Source organism: Natator depressus, chromosome 3 (genome assembly GCF_965152275.1).
Source record: "Natator depressus isolate rNatDep1 chromosome 3, rNatDep2.hap1, whole genome shotgun sequence".
NCBI classification, from domain to species: domain Eukaryota; kingdom Metazoa; phylum Chordata; order Testudines; family Cheloniidae; genus Natator; species Natator depressus.
Window position 1 is genome coordinate 100,312,778 of NC_134236.1, and position 25,551 is coordinate 100,338,328.

At 40.0% G+C, this 25,551-nt stretch overlaps 1 protein-coding gene across 21 annotated transcripts in view; it reads right to left on the reverse strand.

Moving 5' to 3' along the window:
- Positions 1–2,738: 2,738 nt before the first annotated feature.
- The window catches only part of EPB41L2 (erythrocyte membrane protein band 4.1 like 2), a 275,035-nt gene continuing 252,222 nt past the window's right edge, over positions 2,739–25,551 (reverse strand). For 5 of the 21 annotated variants that reach the window (XM_074948422.1, XM_074948438.1, XM_074948420.1 and 2 more), the window contains 8 exons: positions 25,196–25,363; positions 23,773–23,826; positions 23,022–23,570; positions 21,013–21,135; positions 20,286–20,384; positions 17,946–18,026; positions 12,368–12,482; positions 2,744–3,909 (listed from right to left, as the gene is read on the reverse strand). In XM_074948422.1, coding sequence (XP_074804523.1) covers positions 12,375–12,482; positions 17,946–18,026; positions 20,286–20,384; positions 21,013–21,135; positions 23,022–23,570; positions 23,773–23,826; positions 25,196–25,363 — 1,182 coding nt within the window. In that variant the 3' untranslated portion in view covers positions 2,744–3,909; positions 12,368–12,374. Of the gene's footprint in view, positions 3,910–12,367; positions 12,483–17,945; positions 18,027–20,285; positions 20,385–21,012; positions 21,136–23,021; positions 23,571–23,772; positions 23,827–25,195; positions 25,364–25,551 lie in introns of all 21 variants that reach the window. The other 16 variants (XM_074948431.1, XM_074948428.1, XM_074948429.1 and 13 more) reach the window with 13 other exon arrangements.

Here is a 25,551-nt window from a genome sequence, read left to right on the forward strand (position 1 = left end):
GGAGGAGGGGTTGGACTCAGAGGAGGCAAGTGAGACAATTATTTCATGTCAGTAGACACCGATTTCAAAAACAGTTTTTATCACCATTAAAAAAATCAAACTGTCAACATCGCATGTCAAAACATACAAAGTAAATACCCTTCAATCAAACTCTAGTTAAAGTTTTCAAGCAACGTTTTTCTTACTTGGCCTAGCTTGGTCTTACTTGGGCCGTCCATGTGCACAGTGAAATCGATGTTTATTGACGTTTATCAATAAGAATCTAATCCTTCCAAGTTGAAATCTAGCTGTTACCTTGATGAACAAACGTATATCCTGTATAAAATTAGTGGTAAAGAATTATACTCATCCTTATGAATGCAGCATGTTGACAAGTCATGTCTGGCATGTCCAGACAGAGCATCTTGAAACTCCTGAAGAATTTAAGTTAGAATGTGAGACAGAGGAGGCAGTGATGGAGCTACAGATTTCTCTGGCAACTGAATGGGATGGGAACTTATCTTAGGGGATGATTACATTGCAAATTGATGCTCGTGGCTGGCCCTTTCCAGCTGATTCAGGCTCGCAGGGTTGGGTTGCTGTTTAATTATTTGGGCTTGGGCTGGAGCTCGGGCTCTGGGCAGAGGGTGAAGCTTCTCCTTGGGGAGGTTAACCTCCTGCCCCGCCTCTTCTGGCGGAGGCCCCACCCCCACTTGCTGCTCCCAGCCCCCCGTGGCCCTGGCCAGGGCAGGGGGAGCTGAAAGCTCAGTCGGGGCCATGGGGGAGCTGAGAGCTCAGCCCCAGTTGTGGTTGAGCTCTCAGCTTCATCTGGGAGCACAGCAGAGCTCTCTGCCCCAGCTGGAGCTTGGAGCCCCTTCCCCGTTCTGCCCCTTCCACCCATGGCCCCACCCCATTCCATCTCTTCCCCCTGAGGCCCTGCCCCCTGCTCCTTCCTCCCACCTTCCCCTCGCTGAAGCCCCAAGACTGGAAAAGCTCTGGGGCTGTGGTGGGAGCGAGAGCAGTGGTGCTGAAACAGTTTTTGGAGTGGGGGTGCTACGAGTTCCACATTTTGGGACCTTTTATCATGCAAACTTCACAAATCTAGTGAAAAACCACAGGTGCTTCAGAAAACACCTCTTCCAACTTATTGTTTGCACGTAAAATCCTCGAAGACTTCCCTTAAATGCAAACCTCTCCATTTTGACCCACTTTTCAGCTCACCTTGCTGCTTCTTGGCTGACAAGCCTTTCCAGTTTATTATGCTCATTTCTCCTATTCCATCCTGGGCTGCAGTTAATGAAAAGTCTTTTCTATTATTTAAGTGACAGAGTGTCTCCATTATCTTTGCAGGAAAGGAGATATTAGATAGTTTGCCAGTTTTCAGCATATTGTGACAAGTAATTAAAAACACTTAAGTGCTTTATATTGTTTGATGTTAAAATATAAGTTAACGTACCAGTTATTGGTGACTTACATTATCCAGCTTGTATTAGGTAAGGACTGATCCTGCCTCATTCCCCCACCACCATATTCTCTACCAACAATGAGCCCCAAAGCAGTGGAAATGCTGTGGCCCCACTGGAGATGGGTGGGACAGTAGTTGGCCATGAGTCCACATGGGGAATACTACATCCTAGGTGCACCTCAGGGTATTGTTTTGTTCCACTGCTTTGAGCCAAGGTTACTGTTGAGGGGGGAGGGGCATAGTGCAAGGATAGGGGCCACACCCTTAATCATATCAAAGTACAAGCTTTTTGTCATATTCCAAGACCCTTCAAACCCTCCCTCCCTACTTATTTTGTTCTTTTAGTGTTGCCACATTGTTGGAACTCTAGTAATATAAATAATACTTAGCAGTGATAAGAATTTTCACAGACAACTTGAGGTGAAAACGTGATGGATTGACCAAAATTCTGAAGCCTGTCTTTGTCAAACCCAAATTAAATTAATGAGCTGCAGTGTATTGTCTTTTTAAAAGAACAATGAACTTCACTTCTGTGAATGTTCCAGGACTCATCTCTGGGGAACCAAAGCAAGGTTTGGACTGGCAGAGTCCTGAAGAGTTTGCTGGAAAGATAGACAAGCTGGCATGTCAGGGAGTTGTCACACAGCTTAGCAGTAGCAAAATTCTCCTTTGTTGCAGCTGAGAGGGGTAACAGTAACTCACTATTCTGGGAACCCCAGCAGATTGTCACATTGGCAGATGACTTAGGGGAAATTTGGAAATGGGATGGTGTGGGGGTCACTTTCCAAAAAGTAACTGGGCGGGTGAAGCAAGGGTATGACCTGCATACTTGTCTGCTGGCTGTTGGTGTCAGGGCTGTAAGCCACAGCAGCATAGCATTTAAGGCACCCAAAGCTGCAGGGCAGGCAGTGATACAACTGCTTACTGGTCTGGGTTTAAACCCCAACGCATCAGAGAGGTGCCAGTTAGAGAAGACATGAAAGTCACTGGCACTGTAATAGAAGGAAGAAAAGCTGGAATATTGAGTAATATGGTCTCAAGTCAGACAGCAATGAAGCCTCCAACTAATTACCTTTGAAGGCTCCCTATTTTTTATACCTCATAAGGTCTCAAGAGTTCCAGATATTTCCCAGTTGGTTTGCTCACTTTAAAACAGCCAGCATCTTCCAAGTGTTTGTATGTCCAACTAAGTGCCACAAATACTGTGCATTTTATAACAAAAATAAGAAAAATGACATGTAGAGAATAAACAAACTTTATTTTATAACAGTATTACAGAAAGCAAAATATCACTTAATACAACTTCAAGCTGCTATAAATCTAATTTGGCATCTTAACTATACACAGTGTCAACAGCAAAGAAATTGACATAGTTAACAGGTTTCTATATAGGGTTCCCCAGTGGCAGCCTCAACAAATGGTGTTGCTTTTTTATTACCTACAAGAATGGACTCACACCTTTCCCTTAGTATCCTAAAAACCTGTATTTATCATTAAGCTATCTGAAACATATACCTGCTCAACATCAGAAACGTCAGTTCTAACATGTAGACAATGAGGTTTAATAGAAAGCAAGCATTCTACACATGTACGTGATAGGAAAGTGCTGAAGTTTGGAAATGTTAAGAAAAAAGCACTAAGGTTTTAAGCTGCCTGGGTCACCTTTTATTGGAAGGGGAGAAAGCATTTTTTTTCCATCCTTCCTTTTCTGGAATGTTGTAGACAGCAAAATGTCTGTGAAAGAGCTGAGCACTGGCACTGCAGTGCAAAGGTATCTAAAACACAGTGCTCAGTCAGAAGAAACTCATTTATAACTCTTGCTCTTCTATAGACTACCAGCACCTGTTCCCCACAGAAAGGAGGAGACCCTCAGAACAGAAAGAGTTATAAGGTGTTAGTAAAAAAAAAAAAATCCATCCAGTCAAAGCAAAATTCTCAATTTTTTTTTCAAATTGTATGAAATGTTTTGTTTTTACCAACCCCCCTCCCTATTTTTATGTTATCTGATAAATCTGAATAAGCTGAGAAAATCTGTAAATTACTCCAGTAACAGACTTGAGTTGAAATATTTGGAAAAAAACTAGTTCTAAATTAGTCAAAGATTCTCCTTTCTGCACAACTTCACCTATTCCAGTGAACAGTGCTATCAGAATACTTTTTGTTCACTCGCATATGATCAAGAATCATTTATAAAAATGGCAGGTAGTTGTGCAAATAAATCAACCCCCCTAAAACCTCAAAAAAGTTAAGAATGTTAAGAAGTGGTAATAAAAACAAACAAGAAAGATGTAAGGGAACTATATAGACCAGGGTAGTTAAGGTAGTGTTTGGCATTGGCATTTCAACCTTGAGTGTCTGGTCATTGTTGCTAGACCTGGTGAATTCAATGCAGTAGTGGTGGTATCACCAACCTGGAATGGTCAAAGTTCTTCGTGGTCATGAAGTGGGTGGGTTTTTTTTCCCCTCTAAAAAAAGAAAGTAAGTTTATGTAAATATTCATGAAGAAGACAGTCTTAAAATACAGTATCACCTATAAGAACATAAGAACGGCCATACTGGGTCAGACCAAAGGTCCATCTAGCCCAGTATCTTGTCTTCCGACACTGGCCAGTGCGATGTGCTTCAGAGGGAACGAACAGAACAGGTAATCAAGTCATCCATCTCCTGTTGCCCATTCCCAGCTTTTGGCAAACAGACGGTAGGAGAGTCCAGAGGTTGTCTTCCCATGCAGATCTTTCATTTCAGCAAAACTTCCTGAGTGATACAAGAGCTCCCTCCTCCCCATTCATGGGATAAATTGCTTAGTGTGTGGTCATATCTTGCTGCACTACACTTGCTGTTTCCTGCAAATCCCTCCACCAATTCCCTTGAGGTTTAATAGTTTGTGTCTCAGGGCCTGTCTATACTACTGCGGTAAATCAACCTAACCTCCGTTACTTTGCTGAGTTGACGTAGCTTAGATTTACTTACTGCGGTGTATACACTGCGCTGCCTTGATGGGAGATGCTCTCCCGTTTACTTCCCTTACTCTTCTGGGACTGATAGATTACTGGAGTCGACCAAAGAGCGCTCTGCGATCGATTTAGCAGGTCTCCACTAGACCTGCTTAATCAACACCCGCTACATCGATTGCGGCAGCACCGATCTATCGGTAAGCATAGACTGGACCTCAGTCTGTTGCAGCTCATAGTATTTTCTCTCTTTGTGACATTTAATAGTGCTTTTAAAAGTCTGCTGAAATTTTTATTCTACAATTTACTGGACAAATTTATGTTTTCAATGAATAAGTTCTAGTTACCCAGGTGTGGTGTTTTGCATCTCTATCAGCAAATGCAAGAGTATAATTCTCCTCCAATCATAGCCAGGACAGAGCCTTGACTGGTCTAGGTACAAATAATCAAGACTGGATGCCTTTCTGCAAGGTATGCTTTAGTTAAACACAAGTTACTGGGATCGTAGAGTGGTAACTAGGTGAAAATAAATGGCCAGTGATATATAGGAGGTCAGAATAAATGATCCAATAGTCCCTTCTGGCCTTAAAATCTATGCATGGAAGTATGTAAAAATGAAAGCTGGGAAGATGACTTATTTAGAACTCCTTCACATTGGTCCCATCCGACTCCCATATAATCCTTTCAGAGCAACAGCTATGATAGAATTGCTGAATTCATTCTGTAGCATGCAAGCACCCTCTGAAACGTTGCAAAACACTACTTTGTAACTACCAGTGACAGTTTTATACATGCACAATGTATGTCAGACCTTTCCAAAATTCATAGTGATCTTAATAGGCACAAAGGACTCTGCTGATTTGCTTGCAGGATTTTCTCTTCCTTTATCCTTCACTTTGACAAAAGATTTTACTACTTTCTCTTCTCAATGAAAATCAATTTCACAGCTGGTCACCACTTCACTTCCTTTCAGTGGAATCACAGCGCAGCCCCCTCATGTCAAGATAATTTCCTCTTCCCACAACACATACCCAGGAGAGTCTCACAAGAAAAATTGTTACTTTTTCTTCTTATGCTGGGTCATTCATTGGCTAGGTATATTGCTTGGATTTTGGTAACACCCAACACTTGCTAAAAACTGTTTGAACACATCAAAAGAGGCAGTCCTTGCCCCAAAGATCTTTACATCTACACAGACAACATAAAACAAACAATAATAAAATCACTCGATAAACTTGGAAACTACGGTTTTCTAGCCCCTTGCCATGTGGATCAGATTACTTGGGGAATACCTCACCTTTTGAATTCAGTGTTTGTGCAATGTAGGAGGTCTAACACCTGCCACCTCTTGTCCTTCTACTGTAGTGGTTCTCAACCCCTGGCCTGCTTGCACACTGCTGTGGCCTATGTGACATCCTCAGGGCCATAGAGATAGTATATATATTTTGTGTGGATGAAGCTCACAACACACAGAGTTGCACATGCAGCCCACAATGGTAAACAGGTTGAGAACCACTGTTCTACTCAGCTTTAGCTATACAGACTTGCTGTGAGTAGAAGTGTAACAGTTTCCACCCAGAGGTTTAAGAAAGAACATAAAAAGTAATATCCTTTCTAACCGAAAGAGGTAATATTTCTTATGCTTAACTGTTAGAAAAGGGGACAGGATATGGTTAAAATCCAGATCATTAAAACTGTATTCCTACAACAAAGAACTGCCACCGCAACTCAAACTAGCATTCTTCCATGCAAAAGAAATAATACGGCTACACTGGCTTCCTTTAACTGCTAAGGGAAATAAATGTAAACAAACTGATACCAATTTTTAGATCTGTTCTGTTACTGTTTGACCAGCCCAATCAATAGCTTTTCCTCTGAATTGAATTTAGAGCTACCGAAAGATATCAAATTAACAGCAGTAAAATCACAGTCCTATTAAATCGGCCAGTGTGGCAAGCTTCCTGCACCCTAATCTGCTATGGTGTCTCAACCCTGACACAGAATTGATCAGATAGCATGTTCAACTCAGTCCTCATTCTAGCATTTCTGCTGAAACTGCCAAATTATGTTATGTTGGTGGCTTTTGTGATATCTCTGTACATTAGGAAATGAATGGACACTACAAATGTACTGTCTGCCCTTACAAATATGAACACTGAGCACCTTTGCACCAGTGTGGCTCTTCCTGGTTATTAGAGCAAACTTTTTACAACAGAAGCTGATTCCCCATTAATAAAAGATCATAAAATGGTAGATTCTTTTCGAAGACTAACTGCATATACACATACAGACAAATGTGAGTGGGGCCGTGTTTTCCATCACTTTCCCATTACCACAGTTGGAGTAGGCTATTGAGATGCAAGACTAAATTTTGTATCTGACACACTTAGGTGAATCAAGAGTAACTCTTCTGAAGTTATTTTGGATTTACATTAGTTATATTGTTGCTCTGGATTTGAATGTGATTAAGCTAATTACAACCATATTATGTGCATTCAGCTACCCTGAATTAATGAAATAAAACATCACATAGTTAAGGATTAATTTGAAGATAGGCTTTCAGAAGCAAGGTCGAAACTAGCTACCGTTTCTGCTAATCAGAATGGGAAAAGTTGACAGACAAGTAAACATCTGAGGGTATCTCTATACTGGCAGAGTTACAGCGCCGCTCAGAGAGTGCTGAAGGGAAACCGCTGTTGTGTTTTCACACAGGCAGCTGCCTGCGCAATAGTGTTCATACTTGCGGCACTTGCAGTGGTATTCAGAGTGGTGCACTCTGGGCAGCTATCCCACAGAGAATCTCTTCCTCTTCTGCCACTAAGAGTTGTGGGAAGGCAGAGGGGGTTGCGGGGCATCCTGGGTCTTGTCCCAATGCCCCATGATGCATTGCTTCACATCCCAGCATTCCCTGTGCTTCCGTCCACATTTGGCACAATCTTTCAACGGTTTGTGTACTGCACACTCTGCCTCTTTGGTCCGCAGGAATGGATCCCGCACTGTTGACCAATATGCTGCTTGCTCTCACTCACACGTCACGAGTGGCAGTGGAGTTATTCCTTAAACTATAAAGGCAAGAGCAGTTTGACATTGATATCGCCATGCATACTAGCTACAACACTAGATTGCTTGTGGCATTCACAGAGGTGCTGACCACAGTGGGGAATGCTGCTTTTGGGCTCAGGAAACGAGCACTGAGTGGTGGGATCACATCATCATGGACGTCTGGGATGAAGAGCAGTGGCTGCAGAACTTTCGGATGAGGAAAGCCACATTCATGGGACTGTGTGATGAGCTTGCCCCAGCCCTGCGGTGCAAGGACATGAGAAGAGAGCTGCCCTGCCATTGGCGATTGCACTGTGGAAGCTGGCTACTCCAGATTGCTACCGATCGGTCACTAACCAGTTTGGAGTGGGAAAAATTGACCGTTGGACTCATGTTGACGGAAGCATGCAGGGCCATTAATCGCATCCTGCTCCAAAAGACTGACTCTGGGCAATGTGCATGACACTGTGGATGGCTTTTTCCACAAATGGGCTTCCCTAACTGCGGAGGGGTGATAGAGGGCACGCATATTCCAATTCTGGCACCAGACCACCTAGCCACCAAGTACATTAATCGGAAGGGGTATTTCTCAGTGGTTTTCAGGCGCTTGTGGATCACTGTGGGCATTTCACGGACATTAACGCAGGCATGACGCACGCATCTTTTGGAACACTGGCCTGTTCAGGAAGCTGCAAGCAGAGACTTTCTTCCCAGACCAGAAGATCACCGTAGGGGAACTCAAAATGCCCACTGTGATCCTGGGAGACCCTGCCTACCTCTAAGCGCCGTGGCTTATGAAGCCATACAAGGGGCACCTTGAAAGCAGCAAGGAGCAGATCGACATCAGGCTGAGCAAGTGCAGAATGACTGTGGAGTGTGCATTTGGCTGTTTAAAAGCCTGCTGGCGCTGCCTATAGGAGGCGGGACCTGGCCGATGACAATATTCCTATGCTTATAGCCGCGTGCTGTACACTCCATAATATTTGTGAAGGGAAGGGTGAATGCTTCACTCAGGGCTGGACCGCTGAATTCAGCGCCAGGAGGCTGAATATGAAGAGCCAGAGACCAGGGCTATTAGAGGGGTGCAGTGCAGGGATCATAAGGATCAGGGATGTCTTGAGGCAGCAATTTAAAGCTGAATATTTGTTGCTATGCTTGGGAGTGCTTGTAATGCTCGGAGGGGATTGTGATTGGTGCAGACAATGCACTAAGAAGGTTTAAGGAAATTACTTGTTCCTTTGCAGGGCTCTGTTTGCTTTCAATTAATGGAATAAAGTTTGCTTGCAGATCAAAACAATTATTTTATTAAAAACAACAACCGGAGGAGAGAGAGAAACAAAAAACCACAGCACTAAGGGGGATGAGGGAAGGGAGGGTCCCAGGAGGTGGTGGGGTCCCGGGATGGTTAAAGATTTGTGTATGTCCAGGTATCATATCCAACCTTCTCCTCTGGAGTACAATGCAGCGGGTACCGTACTTCATCAGGGCTAAACTGCAGAGTGATGTGTGTTGAGTGCAATGTGTACTGGGAGTCCGCAGGGCTGGACTGTGATGGGGGAGGAATGGAATGCTGCGGGTACAGACTGGAGCCAGGAGGTTGATAAGAGTGTGCTGGCAGTGTCTGGGGGGCACATGGGAAAGAGTTTTGTGACAGCGGCTGCAGGGGAGGGTGGGCATGGAGCTGCTCGGTTTGCAGTGCTAGTAGCTAGTATGTCCACTCGGTGCTCCATAATGTTTAAGAGTTGCTCCGTGGCTTCGTTCTGGCTCTCCGCATTCCCCTTTCGGTCCCTCTTCTCGTTGTCCCACCACAAACAATTCCACTGAGGCACTGTATTAGCAACTAATTGCCTACAAATTCTCAGTACATCAATACTAACATTTAATTGCCTATACTATCTCATCATACTCACAATGCTCTAAAGCAACAGTGAGAAGGACAAAATGTCCCTCTCCAGGCCTTATGAATATAAGCTGGTTATCTTCTAAGCAATTCTGGCCTCGAGCAAGACCATTTATCATGAATTAGTTACTGAGTGGTGTAAATGGCCCTCATCTTTGCCCAGGATTATCGACTAATCCACCTGGTTTTGGCCCACATTGCTTCACTGCTTAACAACAGAACAGGTAGTACCACATTTCGTCTTGTACCTCACATGTATTTTGAATGGCACAAAAACATGTTGGGACTGTAAATTAAAACATTGGAGCATCCAGTAAGATATTATCATGGTTATTATAACAATATGAAATTCAATCAAAATAAAGAAAGCATTCTATATATTCCGTTCTTCAATCAATCCTACATGTAGCCAACAACAATTCATAGAATCATAGAATATCAGGGTTGGAAGGGACTTCAGGAGGTCATCTAGTCCAACCCCCTGCTCAAAGCAGGACCAATCCCCAACTAAATCATCCCAGCCAGGGCTCTGTCAAGCCTGACCTTAAAAACCTCAAAGGAAGGAGATTCCACACCTCCCTAGGTAACCCATTTCAGTGCTTCACCACCCTCCTAGTGAAAAAGTTTTTCCTAATATCCAACCTAAACCTCCCCCACTGCAACTTGAGACCATTACTCCTTGTTCTGTCATCTGATACCACTGAGAACAGTCTAGATCCATCCTCTTTGGAACCCCCTTTCAGGTAATTGAAAGCAGCTATCAAATCTCCCCTCATTCTTCTCTTCTGCAGACTTAACAATCCCAGTTCCCTCAGACTCTCCTCATAAGTCATGTGTTCCAGTCCCCTAATCATTTTTGTTGCCCTCCGCTGGACTCTTTCCAATTTTTCCACATCCTTCTTGTAGTGTGGGGTTCAAAACTGAACACAGTACTCCAGATGAGGCCTTTTTCTGTAGAACTGCTGCTTAGCCATTCAGTCCCTAGTCTGTAGCCGTGCATGGGATTCTTCTGTCCTAAGTGCAGGACTTGTCTTTGTTGAACAGTTAGTATGACTAAATTAAATTTAAAGAATCTAATATAGCTACTGTTTTAAATTGCCCATTATTTCACTATTAACACTAGATAACCCCTGGGTAAATAGGGAGAATGTAAGAACAACACATTTTCATTTAAAACAGTAACTTCTGCTTTTGGCCCATAATGGTACAGGTCATTTAGTTCTTTTATCACAGTAGTGACAGATTTTCTAGTTTTAAAAATTCAACAAGGATGTGAATTTTTCCAAGTTTTCTTACCACGACAGGAACACACTCTAATCCCAAATGTCCTAACACCAGGATATACAGTAATTTCCCATCTACACAGAGACATTCTGAAATGAGGACATAACAAATCAGGATTCCTTAAAATACTTCACTCAATGAATAAGCAGCTTAAATACTTTAGCCTCCAAATTGTTGACCCCTGACCTAATCTTGGATTGTTTATAGTTTTGGGTAAAATATAATCTATTTGCCAAGCATGCTTACAGGAATAATAATGGAAGTTATTGAAGCTGTAACAGCAAGTAGAAAAACAGAAATAATAGGGTTGTTAGGATTATATCCTATGTGAGCATTACAGGTAGTTGTTTGTGGTCTAACAAAGTAGGGTGCAGGTGGTGACCCTTGGTTGCATATTTTTGCCAGCTCATGATGAGAGAACAAACAATTGACCCCAAGTTAACAGGTACACTGCAAGCTTTGAAATTTTAATATAAGGAATTTCGGGACTTTTTATAAATTTTGTTGCTAGGCATTTAGATTATATTGATGCATGTGATTAACTCTCGTAAATTGTATAGTTACTGGAAGCATAAATATTAGGTAACTGAATGAACCATATCGAAAAAGGTGGGCTGACATTGCTGACCAATGTAGGAAAAGGTGAGCTGATGATGCCTATGTCCGAGTTAGCCGAACAACCTAAGGGAATTAAAGATTTGGAACTTTCCTTGCTTCCTTGGGAGCATCCAGTTGTAGAACAGCACATTGGTTGATCTGGGACCAACTTCCGGATATACGCCGCTTACCCTTTTTTTCCCCCTTATCTTTTGTCACTAATGGTCTCCAGGAAGTTGTAAGTATGGACAATGTAAGATTCTAAGTATGAACAATGCAGGAAACCACTTTCCTGCACTTGTCTTATTTTTATTCTGACATAATTGATTCTTCTATAATTCCAATTATAGTTGTTTGCATTAACTAAAGCTCAAAGTTTGTGTTTTACCAATTTCATCTCCTTAATTAATTCTAAGCAGCTGCCGAAATAAAGAACCTGTTATCTGTGACAAGGGCATGTTGCATCCCAATAAATTATTTTATAATTGCAATAATTGATCAGTCTACAAAACTTGATTTAATTCCATCCTGGAGTGGGGAGGAAAGGTTAAACATTTCAGAATGTTAAGATGGTGAAATAATTGACTGCATTGATTCAGGAGCAGAGTAGAACCGCTTCATGACTGCAGGACTGTGTATGGTCTCCATACCAATACAATAACTATTCAAACAATGGAACTCTAAACATACGGCAGGTATAAGTGTGCAAATATACAGGTGAGTAGGGAGTTTGCTTCATATTTCATACTTTGCAGGAAACACAACTCAGGCAATGTACTAAAGTAACATGATGGGATATCAAAGTAAATGCCATAACAGGACTTCGAGACAAAACTGGTGGATATTTTTATAGGATACTTGAAATTAAAATTGAGAATGAGTTTCAGATTGGACTTTAGATAAAACCGCACCGTACACTTGGGATTATAAATGATTGCTCCCATGTGCCAGTTTTCAGTGATACACACTATAGATAAGAAAAGGAGCATCTATTACAAAATTCAAGTATGGGTGTATTAAAGAAAGACGAAGCAACTTTCAAACTATACTCTATTTAAAGGACAATTGTGAGGAATAAAGACCAATAAAGATGGCCTTATATCTCAGCCCTAGTTGTACTATTTTTCTTGATGTTGCAGGCTTCCTTACCTTGACCTTACTCCTCGCCTTCCTCAGCAAGTTCAGTTTCTTTATGCACCACTACCCTTGTGACAGACATGTCAGGGTGCTGCTCTTTGGCTTCTTTGATTGCCTGTGCCAGTGCCTACAAAATATTGGAAAGATTTAGTTGAACAATGGCAGAGTGAAATTAAAAACTGCACCGGAGTGGTGGGCTAATGACAACACATTATACCACCATTTAATCACACAGTTATTCAGGACAAAAGCTCCTGAGTCTAAAGGGGATCAGGAAAGGAAACTGAAGAGGAGCCCTAGAAACCCTCTTCTTCTGTCCAGTGCTAGAAACTAGATAAAAAATACCCTCCATCCATCCAACAACAGATTTACATGCTGGTTCAGAGAAGCATACAAGTGTAGGGCTGAAAGGGACCCTGAGAGTTCGTCTAGTCCATTCCCCCACACTGAGGAAGGTAAAAGGGGAAAAAACAGGAGCGACATCATGGTAGAGCATATCAGGAGGAGGCAGGGGATGAGGCATTTCTAGAATAGAAATATCCCACACACAAGATCTGGTAGTAATGGGGGACTTTAACTACCCAGATATCTGTTGGAAATGTAATATGGAAAAAAAAACACATTCTTGGAATGTAATGGGGACAACTTGTTTCAGAAGGTGGAGGAAATAATTCAAGGAACAGCCATTTTAGACTTGATTCTAACTGGGAGGCATTGTTTGTGAATCTGGAAGTGAAAGAGCACTTGGGTGAAAGTGATCATGAAGTGATTATCTCATGATTCTGAGGAAAGGAAAAACTGAGAGCAGCAGAAAAAGGAAATAAAAGAGACTGTAAGCTTTTGACCTGCTGCAGACTAGCAATAGAAAGCAGACTCAAATGTTTGCCTAATACAATGCACAATATGGGAATCTTATTACATAGAATTTCCCCACTTCTGAAATTTGTGATATGATTTTGCAGATTTCCAAAGATTACAGAGAGTAGACAAAAAGAAAAGGAGTACTTGTGGCACCTTAGAGACTAACAAATTTATTTGAGCATAAGCTTTCGTGAGCTACAGCTCACTTCATCAGATGCCACTGAATGCATCCGACGAAGCGAGCTGTAGCTCACGAAAGCTTATGCTCAAATAAATTTATTAGTCTCTAAGGTGCCACAAGTACTCCTTTTCTTTTTGCGAATACAGACTAACACGGCTGCTACTCTGAAACCATAGAGTAGACAATGAGGTTATACTCCTATATTGGTTTCTTTGTGAAAAATAATATTTTCAGGCGTGAAATTTCTAGTATTGTTCTGTCTCATTTGAGTACTAATTGCTTAGATTCATTAGTGATTATTTCCTTATTTGCCATCACTTAATGGCCTTCACTCTCATATTGGGGAGTCCCAAACCATTAGATAAAAGGGACAATTCAAGTGTACAAAAAACATAATCAGGGGCACTTACAAAATTCCAAATCGTTTTTAATTAGGGAATACCTTTAATGCAGCGAGCCTAAAATGGGTCTGTACTTTACATCAATATTCACACTGGAAAGCTAGCATAACAGGACAGTCACCATGACATATGTCTTTAGCTGTCGGTACACTGGGAAAACCAGCAGGGAAATCCCTTGGTAGTGATACACTGGGAGTACTTCCTCCTATCCCCATTCAAAGAGCCTCAAATTAGAAGTTTCTGGGTACACAGTATATAGCGATTCTGCAAGAAAGGCATTAATATTTTAGCAAGGCTTCAAAAAGCAAATAGTCACAGAAAATGATCAGTTCTTGACTGTTGGAAGAGATTTTTGCAGAATAAAGTGGGTTGCACACAGTGCTAAAAAATAAGCTTCCCTTGGGGTCCTCCTTGAAGTTTTATCACATGGTAACTGGACCAAACTTGTTTTCAACACCCATACATTCCTTTCCACAAAATCTTACCCCCCACCTTTAATCTACAGGAATAGTGAAAATATTAAAATACATTTCCTTCGGTTTACCAAATTTTCCTGTTTTGAGGGTCCTCACCTCCCCATAATCTTGGGAAAATACTGCCACAGTACCAGTGACTTTGGTGTTACGTTAGGGGGGAAACCATTTGAAATGGGATAGCATGCAACAAAGGAAGCAGATAGTATCAAATGATGTTAAATGAAACCTAGAAGGCCATATTACTCTCACTCCTTCATGAAAGGTGTTTTAAAGTAACTGTGACAAGCAATGTAGTTTGTCAATAAATTGATATATCATAACTAAGGGACAAGGAAGGTGTTTTAAATGAAGAAAAGCTGCTCTCAGATACACTGAACTACTTTTGCCCAAGAACAATGGATAGTCTCAACAAAGACCAAATTAACTTGATGGATTGGGCAGAAACTTGCATACCAACCCATGAAAGTGCCAGACGTGTGGCTTATGAAGAGGGAGACTCCAACTGAAATGGGGTCAGGTCTGAGGGAAAATACCTTTTGGGAAGGAAGGTGATCCTTACGTAATATGATAATTAATTCTAAATACCAAAGGCTTGAAAAACAAGTGAAACTGTAGGGAGATGTGCTTTGCTGTCTTTGGACATATAAGATTCTCTTTTTTCTGTAACTAGGCTGAAATTACCTTAACTAGTTTAGCTAAGATGAAACGTAATTCTAGATGTTAAGTAAATGGTTTCTTTTTACTCCATTTTCTCTGTTTTTAATAAATCTTGTTTTATTAAGAGATGTACTGCTGCAGGTGAGCCTTGCAGTCACTCAGGCTCAACTTGCACTCACTCAGTTTCAGAGGAGAAATGCACCTGCAACCTCAAAGGAAACATACACTGAGCAAGAGAGTTTTTGGAATCGACATGCCACACTTGATCTCAGTCAAGAGTCATGGGCAAGGATGTACTACGTCACTGAGCTGTGTTGCTATGAAGCTATGCAATGAGTGAACACAAGGGAAGATGCCAAAGAACCAAGTAGGAGACAAGAGTTGGAGATAGTGTTTCATAACAGTAATAAATCCATATACAGTTTTAATGACAAAACAGCCTAAAACTCTACTGAATCCTAAAAAGAATACAGGGTGCTACAAAATAAGCATCTTAGCTTGGAGGGCAGGGAGTTGAAGAGTGCCATTTCTTGAACTAATAGGGTAATGGGGGAGAGGAAATAATCAGAACTGTGAAGGGAGATTCAAAGGCTAAGAAAAAATGGCAAGGTTAGAAAGGAGATGTACTGATTAAGGATAAAGAGTATGGAGTCTTAAGAAAACTTGTGGACCCAAAAGGGAATGCTTCATTAGTACAGCTTGGTGCTTGCTATCATCTCTTAAACCTGACAATTTTATTACTAGTTTGCATTTTAAGCAGCACCATGTACTAGTATTTAAGGGACCAGCCTGTTTAGGTAATTGTCATGGCTACAAGGCAAAGCACCTTAGATCCCGTTAATCCCTCCTGAGTGTACCCCTTAGGGAACAGGCCTGGCTTCCTACACCTCACTTTGGTGGAACCTTGAAGTCCAATCACACAGAGTGGATCTCTGGGCTGCAGCCCCCCCGGTTCACAATCATGTTAATGACATGATTCAACTTGCTTTTGGCACCTCTAATAGTTACCCTGTGGGAGCCCATGAGAGTAAAAGTTTGCCCTGACTCAGGAACAGTACCTTGACACAAAATATGTACTCATTCCTCAAAAGGTACAACACAAGTAGAGCAGAAGGTAAAAACAATCAAAGGCCTACACACACAAGGTTTACTTACGCCCCAAAACTTTTCTTGATAGCTTTTATAAGTTCCTCTTAGCGCAGCTAACTGTCCCTAGGATGTTAGGTCATTTTATTTCAAACAGATAACCCGAGGGGCATATGATACTTCTAAAATGTTTTAGGTGATTGTCATGGCTACAGGGCAAACTACACCTTAGATCCTTTTAGTCCCTCTCGAGTGTACCCCTTAGGGCAGTGGCTCTCAACCTTTCCAGGCTACTGTACCCCTTTCAGGAGTCTGATCGGTCTTGCATACCCCAAGTTTCACCTCACTTAAAAACTTCTTGGTTACAAAATTGCACATAAAAATACAAAAGTTAATCTTTTACTGAATTACTGAAATTTCTTACTCTCTCATTTTTACCAAAATTATAAAATAAATCAATTGGAATATAAATATTGTACTTACATTTCAGTGTATAGTATATAGTGCAGTATAAACAAGCCATTTTCTGTATGAAATTTTAGTTTGTAATGATTTCACTAATGCTTTTTATGTAGCCTGTTGTAAAACCAGACAAATATCTAAAAGAGTAGTTGTACCCCCTGGAAGACCTCTGCGTACCGCTGGGGTACACGTATCCCTTGTTGAGAACCAGTGCCTTAGGGAACAGGTTTGGCTTCCTAAACCTCACTTTGGTAGAACCTTGAAGTCCAATCACTCAATGAATCTCTTGGCTGCAGCCGCCCTGGTTCCAAATCATGTTAAGGCACAACTTCCTCATTCTCCACAGCAGTGATGTACAGTGCCAACAGTCAAGGACTCAATCTCCTTGGTATAGTTTGTTAGTATTATGAACTTCATAGATGCTTTGCAGAGTCAATGGTATAATTTATCATAAGCTAAATATCACGGTGAACTTTAGTACAAAAATGTACTGTGTAGTCAACACTTACAACTTATTTTTCTGCTTCATACTGTTTATTTCAGTATAAGAGGAGGACTTGGAGAACAGTGGAGGGAATAAATGGAGTTTTATTAAAGCAAAGGTACTGTCTGACCTTTTCAGATGTCCCAAATGTATTAAATACATTTCAGGGTAGACATAACCCATGCCTAATGCTAAACAGCTCTGGCATTTAATTACAAGCTTCAAGGAGAGATTGAACTTGTCATGAGCCACTTACTACAGGCACATCAAAATCTGAAATTAAATTTACTCAGAGCCCTCAGTACATTACCATTAAAAAGTGAAAATTAAATTCCTATTTGTTGATTTGTATACAACTTAGAAACTGCCTCCACTGCAACATCATGGAAAGTGCAGACTTTCTTGACTAAATAACTCAACATAATGATTTTTTGTTTCAGCTTTGTCACCATTACCTCTTAAATGAAAAGTTATGCAAATAATCTGAGCGATCCCAAGGGAAAAATAATTGCATTTTTCTGATTTTCCTGTTCTCCAATTTTCAAAGTCTTTTTTTTTGTATGGGACAGGTGAAATATTCTAAGCCCGCTCTCTCTTGTGAGCATGAAAAAATTGTGCTTGGTTTTGGGTACCTAGTGCTAATAAAGATTAACTTATCTGTGCAAGATACCAAAGGGATCCACAATTGAGTACTATGCTTCATTTATTGCTAATATACATTAACACACTATGAAATATTGGTTTTCTTGATATTAAAGGAAAGATCTTGGTGTCCTAATATTCATCAAAACTTGCATCATCACTCAGAAAACTGAGGATCTGCCCAGGAAGCACATATGATAGCATAATTAGTTGATGGAATTGACATTCTCAGAATCTACTTGCTCCTATGAATTCTGCTGATCTCTTCCTTTTCTGTATTGCACAGATCTTAGAGGGACATAGACAGAGTACTGTAAAAGGGAACTGCATATGTGCTCACCTGGTCATGGTCAATATCTGCATCTCCAGTGATGACAATGCGCTTCTCAATCCTTGTTTCTGATACTCCACCTTTTACTGTCTACAGATAGCACAAAACAAAGAAATTCATCTTTAAAATGATTCCATATAGGTAAGGAGGGGAAACCATAGAGAACGTCTACTCCTACTCTCCAGTGCACAAGTGGGAAGAGAGTTGGTATGAAAGGGTTGCAGTTAATGATACAGATTCTTGGTCCTACATCTAATCATCCTTTCCTGTTTATGGTTAACTGTATAGCAGTGATGTCCAAGAGGAAGTTGCCCAAGAAGACCAACCTGCAGAGAAGGCCCTAAGACATTATCTGAGGTCAGGTCTGGACAGATATGGAAATGGGGCTGATACATCAGGGTTCCAGTCTTCTTTGTCATCATTTGGGTCTTGGTAAGTGACAAGTTTCCTGAAACTTCCTTAACTACTGTGTGTCAGCTCATCTGTTCTCCACACAATCTCACAACTATCTGTAAGGTTCTCTCTCATCTGCAGTTCTGACCTTTGTGCATCCTTCTGCCTCATCAATTAACAATCTAATTTCAAATCTCAAATGAAAACTTCATTTTTCGTCTCTATTTAATGCTTAAGGCATTTTGGGAAACAGTTTGTAAGGAAAATAATACAGATGATAAAATTGCATTGTATTTTATATAAGTATTTGGCCAGAGATGAGATTAAGTTCTTCCTTGGAGGATATTATAAACGGATAGTTCTCTGAAGACAGTTACAAAAGACTTCCATACAGCAATCAAGAACAACATTGAGATTGGAGGTACAAAATTTTAAGCCACTTTATTTTGCATCAATCAAGAGAAATGAGTTATAAAACAACTCTGGAATTATTTCCAGTATGAGTACTTTGAGAATTCCATCGGAAGATTCAAATCATCTTGACAGTTTCTGTATTTCAAACAGATGAATGAAAAATTCTGGATGCAAAATTTGGGCCAACACTGGGAAGTGGCTAGAATATTTGGAATCCAAGACCACAAATTTATTGTATTTATAGAGAGGCTGTTAATGGCAAAGTAGCAAATTTGCTATCAGATGGCTCTTCCATACTTCTCTTTGACCTCCTGGTTGACAAAGCATCATCTAATTTCATTTTAAAAATATAGCTCCTTTCAATGAGACAATATTCTCTAACAGTTATTTTAGCTCCATGTACATTTGATAAGAGAATTATTTTTTCTGTTGGAACACAGGTGGCATTTTATTCCACAAAGTCTTTTTCAAGATTCTGATGGTGCTGAAGGATTCGAAAAGCAAGAGGAAGTTGAAAAGGAGCTGTTCACTAAACTTTCTGTTGAGACACTTCGTTTTAAATTCTGAGTTCAGAGTTTATTTTTTGGTGACTTTCACTGTACAATTTCCAACATCCTTCTCTCCTGACCTATTCTGTGAATATATTTTGCTCTCTTTAGGATATTCCATTATGAACTTAATTCTGTGAGCACTGAATTACTATCCAATAAAATTAAGATTCTTGTCTTGAAATAAGATTTACTGTGCACCTTTCACTTCCCCTCTTCCTTTTTGTTTCACCATAAACTGGAGTCCTCCTTGAGATTTTCCTTCTAGAACTGCATTAGAAAATCATCAGAATTCAGTAACTCTGTTGTTTGCATGCCTCTTTTAAAAACAAAAACATGTTTATTCACCATTCAGGAAAAATAACATTTCTCAGCTGGAAGGGGGAGACACAGAAAAGTGTCACACAGGACAGAAATGGAAACAGATCCAACTTCTTGCTGACTTTGAGCTTCTCGACTGACTCAATGCTGAACACTCAGGACTTGATTCAGCCCTGGCATATGCCAATTTCTAAAGTAATCCAAGGCACAAAGTCCCCAGTAGCAGAATCTGCTCAGAAAGATTACAAAAATTGATCAATGCAGTCCCAAGAGAGGATGAGTAAAGAGGATTGAAGCCAGGAGATAAGTTTCAACATATCCCCTGAGTTGACTCCATTAGTGGGGCTACTACAGAGCTCAATCACATTAATTACCCCTTCCCCTGGCAGAACCCCCAAGCTGTGTCCCCAAAACCCACAAAAGCCAGAAGTAACACCAGCTGCAGGTACTGCAAAAACTCTGATTATATTTCTCTCTCTTCCCCAGTTCTCCCTCCTGATTTCATCTGTGATATTGCATTAAGACTTGGTTTAGGGAAGTCAATTAAAGCCCAGAACTGGGAATGGCACGATCCATTTTAAATATCAAATTTGTTCAGAGTAATCATTTTGAAGGAACCAATGTACATTTTGACAGGGTCATTTTTAATGCACAGAGAAGTTGTCAGTTTTACCTTAGTGATGTGTGTGGTTGTAGTTGTAGAAACTGATTCAGACGTGATAGTCTGTGCACTCAACAGCACACCAGCATCACCACCTGAGCTGCCATCAAACTGTAGACAGTTGGGAAAAGAAAAACAAAAGTTGCATTTTCATGCCTAAGGATTTAAAACTTGTGTGTTAACAGAACACAGTTAATGCAACTTTCACTACTAATACCTACATAATTCTCCTTTAGCTCAAGTGGAAAAGTGCTTTTGGAACAGAAATGTCTATGGTTTCGCTGGCAAACAGAATGACCATATGAAAACAAACACAGGTTTGATACACATTACCACTCTAGTATAAAAGCTAAGTGGTTTGCTGAATCACACCAACCATTTTAACATGTCCCTCGTGGACAAAATTATAATCAAAGTTACTCTTCCCTTTTGGGAGCTCAGAGGTGAGTTAAGTCAGATCTCTGAACCCATACATTTTTAGACAACCAGATCCTATACTATTTGATTAAAAAAAAAACCACCACCAAACCTTTAATGTTAGAATGATACTTGCTCTTCTGCCTACTTACAGTCATTTTTAAATTGTTCCATGTTAACAAAATAATCAGTGCCACTATAGGGAAGTGTTGATTTGTAAAAAAACATTACCATGTTATCATCTCGCTTGAATTTGGAGTTGATCATAAAGGCCAACTTGTAAACAGCATTATAAATGATATTCCAAATCCACATCCTGTACCTGTGGAGATTCATATGTGATAGTTTTAGTCTCTGTTTGAACAATTGGGACTTCCTTGGTGGAGATTTCTGTTCTCTGTGTGGCATCTGAAATGGTCACCATCTCTGTCTTTACTACTGGAGGCTGTGGTGGAAGAGACAGGGTACAATTAATCCAAGGGACGTAAAACAAAGATTTGCATAGTGGGGTAAGATGAAATAGAACAAAAACACAAAATACAGTAGTGATATAATATATATTAAGAATGTCTCCCACATACGCATACAAAAGCCACGATGAGAAGAATAAAGATGATAAAACAAATAGCACACCAGCCCTTTAATACCCTCTCTACAAGAATCATAGGAGATCTAAGTTTAATGTCTTAGCCAGTAGTAGGCACTGAAACCAGATCATCACCACTTCAATACTTCTTCAGACGTCTATTTAAAATGTGTGAAGGACCATCAGTGGGAGAATCTTAGTTCAGCTACAGTTTCTTCCATCAGACAAATGTTGCCAGTGTTACATAAAATAAGCCTTGCATTAAAAATGGAGAATGAAGTTACTACAATATTTGACACACATCCCCAACAGTGGATAAAAACTTGCAATGTTTTCTAAGCATTTCTAAAGTTTAATTTTATTTTTTAATGTAAGCAACTTCTGGAGTAGACAAAACTACTGTCTATGGATTTTAAATAGCATATAGCTAAACTACATGTCTAGAATCAGGTTTAGGTACCAACTATTTTCCTCTGAAAACAAACTTTAAAAGCCATTTTAGCCCTTGTAGGAGATATTTTTTTCAGTACTGTTCTCTGCTTGGGAACCAAAAAGTGATGACAAACTAGAACTCTGCAAGTCAGTAGAAACTATAATGGTCTTAGACATGATGGACCAGATTTTCATGACCTAGTCAGATTTTCAAAAGAACCTAGATACCTAACTCATTAAAATCAATGAGAGTTAGGCACCAAAGTGCTTCTGAAAAATCCCACTAAGTATCTATGTGCAGCTTTAAGTGCCTTAATACCCTTAAAGATCTGGCCTGTTTTGCTTATATTCTTAGAAAGCATGAGTGGAGCCCAATATAACCTTGGAGAAGCTAGTTTACTCACATTCTCAACTACAGGAACAATTGGGGCTATTCACATAGAAGAGGGAAATAAGGTGGTCTTAAGAAGAGAAGTATGGGACATCTTTAGGACAATTTCTGAACTGGTCTTGAACTGGAGCCAAGTACAATGAGGAAAGACCTTAAATGACTGAAGGGTGACGCCACAAAAAGAATTCCCCAGTTGTCAAAGCTTCACAGAGTTTACCAACTGTACACGGTCGTCTACATTCCATTTTACTCCTCCCCCCTTCAAAGAGCCATCTCATGATTAACCCCATTAAACCTGTTTCTGTACTAAAGTATCTACTGGTACTAGAGGAGGCTGCTATAAAGCAATGATAGATGTGCCATCCCCTTACTGCTTAACCTGCCTTAACTGCAGGTACTCTTAACACCCCCAGAAATTTGTATCTATATAGATTCCAGGCAGTGCTTTCATAATAAAAAGATTTATAGAAAGAAAAATCTACGGATAGTAAGAAAAAAAATGGAAAAAAGGTGTGAAAAATTGTTTTTAGCATATATAATTTAAATAACTTTCCAACTACACCTACAAGTCATGGGTGTGTCAAAAACAGCCAACAAAACAGACAAGACAAGACTTGAAAACACTAAAGACATTCAAATAAAAATAAAAATTATGTAGTAAGGAAAAAAGGAGATGGTACAGTCGTAGGAAGGTTTGCTTTATTGGGCAATTCCTATCTGTTTCAGCAAAAAGCCAGAAACCATGACTGAAGTAGGCAGAGTTTCCCTGCTCATCAGTGATTTCCCCCTTCCATAAGATTTGAATCTTGGTGAACACCGGAAGAGCTGGGAGAACAGGAGAAGAAGAAAGGCAGGTATATTTCCACCCCAAGGAACGTAACATCTCTATATAATCTAGTTCTCAAGCTGTGCTACCATTTACCTCAGAACAACAAATTATTTGTGGCACATCAATGTCAACATGAGACACATCTCCGTTTATTCTGAGCTGTTCTTCCTCATCTTCTGCTCTCAGGTCTTGCTTCCCCTCTTCCATTACATTCTTCTCTTCAGTTTTTATGGCTACTGCATTTTCCTGGGCCAAAGCCTTTGCTGTAACTTGCGTGTGCTCAACTGTTACTTTACTGCCTTCTTGTACAGCTTCCACACTCTGTATTACTTTTGTTGTACACTCCTCCTTTCTTTTGGCATCTTCATTTTCTTCTTGTTCTTCCCTTATGGTGTCCTCAGCCGCTCTGTGGTGGGGCTGATACTCTCCCACCACTTCATCCTCACTCTCACTACTGCTGCTGCTATCTGATGACAGTGAAGAAGAGTCCTTTTTTGACAGGTGTTCCACCTTACGGGTCTTCCCAGCATCAGTGACCGCTTGCATTTTCCCTCTGTTGATTTCATCTATGACTACAGTCTCTTCTATCCCAACCTCTGCCTGCTGCTTCTCCTCCACTACGTTCAGAGTCTCATGTGAACTCTGCACAAAAAACACGGATGAGGAAAAACAAAAGTACAGTATATGAATAAATCAAAATGATGAAAACAAAATGAACTGATGGCTGGTTCATGTCATGTAGAGAACAAAGGTGACTGTGATGGTTAACTGAAAAAAGGAAAGAAAGAATGAAGGTGGATCAGAAATGTCAGACCCGAGTTAACTATGGAAAAATCAGTAGAACCTTATCAGCATCGCTGGCTCCAGTGCAAGGCCCTTCTGCTTTGGAAGCAAGTTTCTGTGAAACAAAAAGCAACCAGAGGACACAAATCAATACGTGTTTTAAACACCAGATGACACAAACATTTAACATCTTGTAGACAAAACATGCAGAAACACTTTCATTAACTCTTATTGATGACACAGTACTGTCTGCATAAAAAGATTTAAAATGTATGCATTCTGAAAACTCTGTGGGTATAACTATGTTTGATTCACGATCCATACAGAATTTACAGTTATGTTTGTTTTCTACAAGCAATTCTTTAATCTAGTTTGTAAAATACCTATTTAAGATTTTGGATACCACTGGAATCATGTAAGATCTTTACCAAAAAGATTTGGAACAGAAGCATAAACATCAGCCAAGGCTGCTTCCTACTGGGGCAATTATTTACTGCTAAAATAGTTAAAATCAGTCAACCAAAATTACTATATATGGAAAGAAAAAAAGTCTTCACACACTATTCCAATGTCAATTTATTCCCCCTCTTCTCCCCCCCCCCCCATTGTATTTTTAAATGTTTTGATGACTGGACTTTATTTGGTCTGTTGCTTTAAGGAATTTGGCAGGTCACTTCAATAATTTTATAAATTGCAACAGAATATCACAAGAACGTTTAGAATACTCTGATGTGAGAATGTCAAAGGGACCGTGTTTCAAGATTACCAAGAAGAGCCTATTAAAATCCAATCTGGATATCCCAAAACATGAGATTAAAGAAATTCTATTAGCATTTGTGCCATAACAAAACAATTTGTGATGGGTATGCATGTATTGTCATACTATGTAAAAATAATTTTTATCAGATTTAAATAGCCATGAAAATTAAACAAACAAAAAAACACTAAAACAATGTTCAGGATCAAATGCACAAAAGCAAAAATATCATTAAAACCAGCACACCATCTGTGACTTAATCCTGGTTTACCAACTGCAGTATGAACAGGGCCTGATCCAGCTGTCCCGGGGAATCAAAAATGGGAGTCAAGTGATATTTTGTAAATGCAAAGAATAGAGGATTAAGCCTGTAGTTTACCAAGTGATACTCCCTCACCCTAATAGAAGTTAAGATTTGCTGAACTGCTTTGACACAATGGGATTGAATAAAAAGTTACCTTCATGTAGATTTTTGGTTTTGTGGGTCCATGTCTAAATTTCAACATTAAATTTAACCTAGTTTGTATTTGTGGTTAATCTATTTCTCCTCTATTGTCTTTTATATTAAATATTATAATATATATATTTTCTTAGGGACACATGGCATCGAATAGGGCAGCCTGTTTAATAGATGATAAAAATGTATGCATCAAATTTTATCTGACATGTTAGTGAATATCCATTTCGGTATATGTTGACATAGTGGAGAAATAAAGCAAAAAAGCACCTCAGGCAGTTGTAAGAAGGGTGAGGCAGAAAGCATTTCAGAAGGTACATTATCTTTCACAACAGTGCCCTCTGCTGTCCATGTGGTGGATGAAGTGAAGGTAGATTTCATGCTAGTGGAAAAGCCCTCTTTACTAAATAAAATTGACGTTATTTCCTCTTCTAGGCTCTAGACAAGTTATAAAATGGAAAGCAAAGAATTAAAATAGTGGGAGACACAACAGTAATGATCTACAGAAGAAAGGAGAGGTTAGGCAAGAAAGAAAACAAATAGCACAAACACAAGGATTTGCTTCTGAAATAATTCTACAAGATCAAAGGAAAAACTAAAATGTGTCCCTTAAAAGGAAAAATATG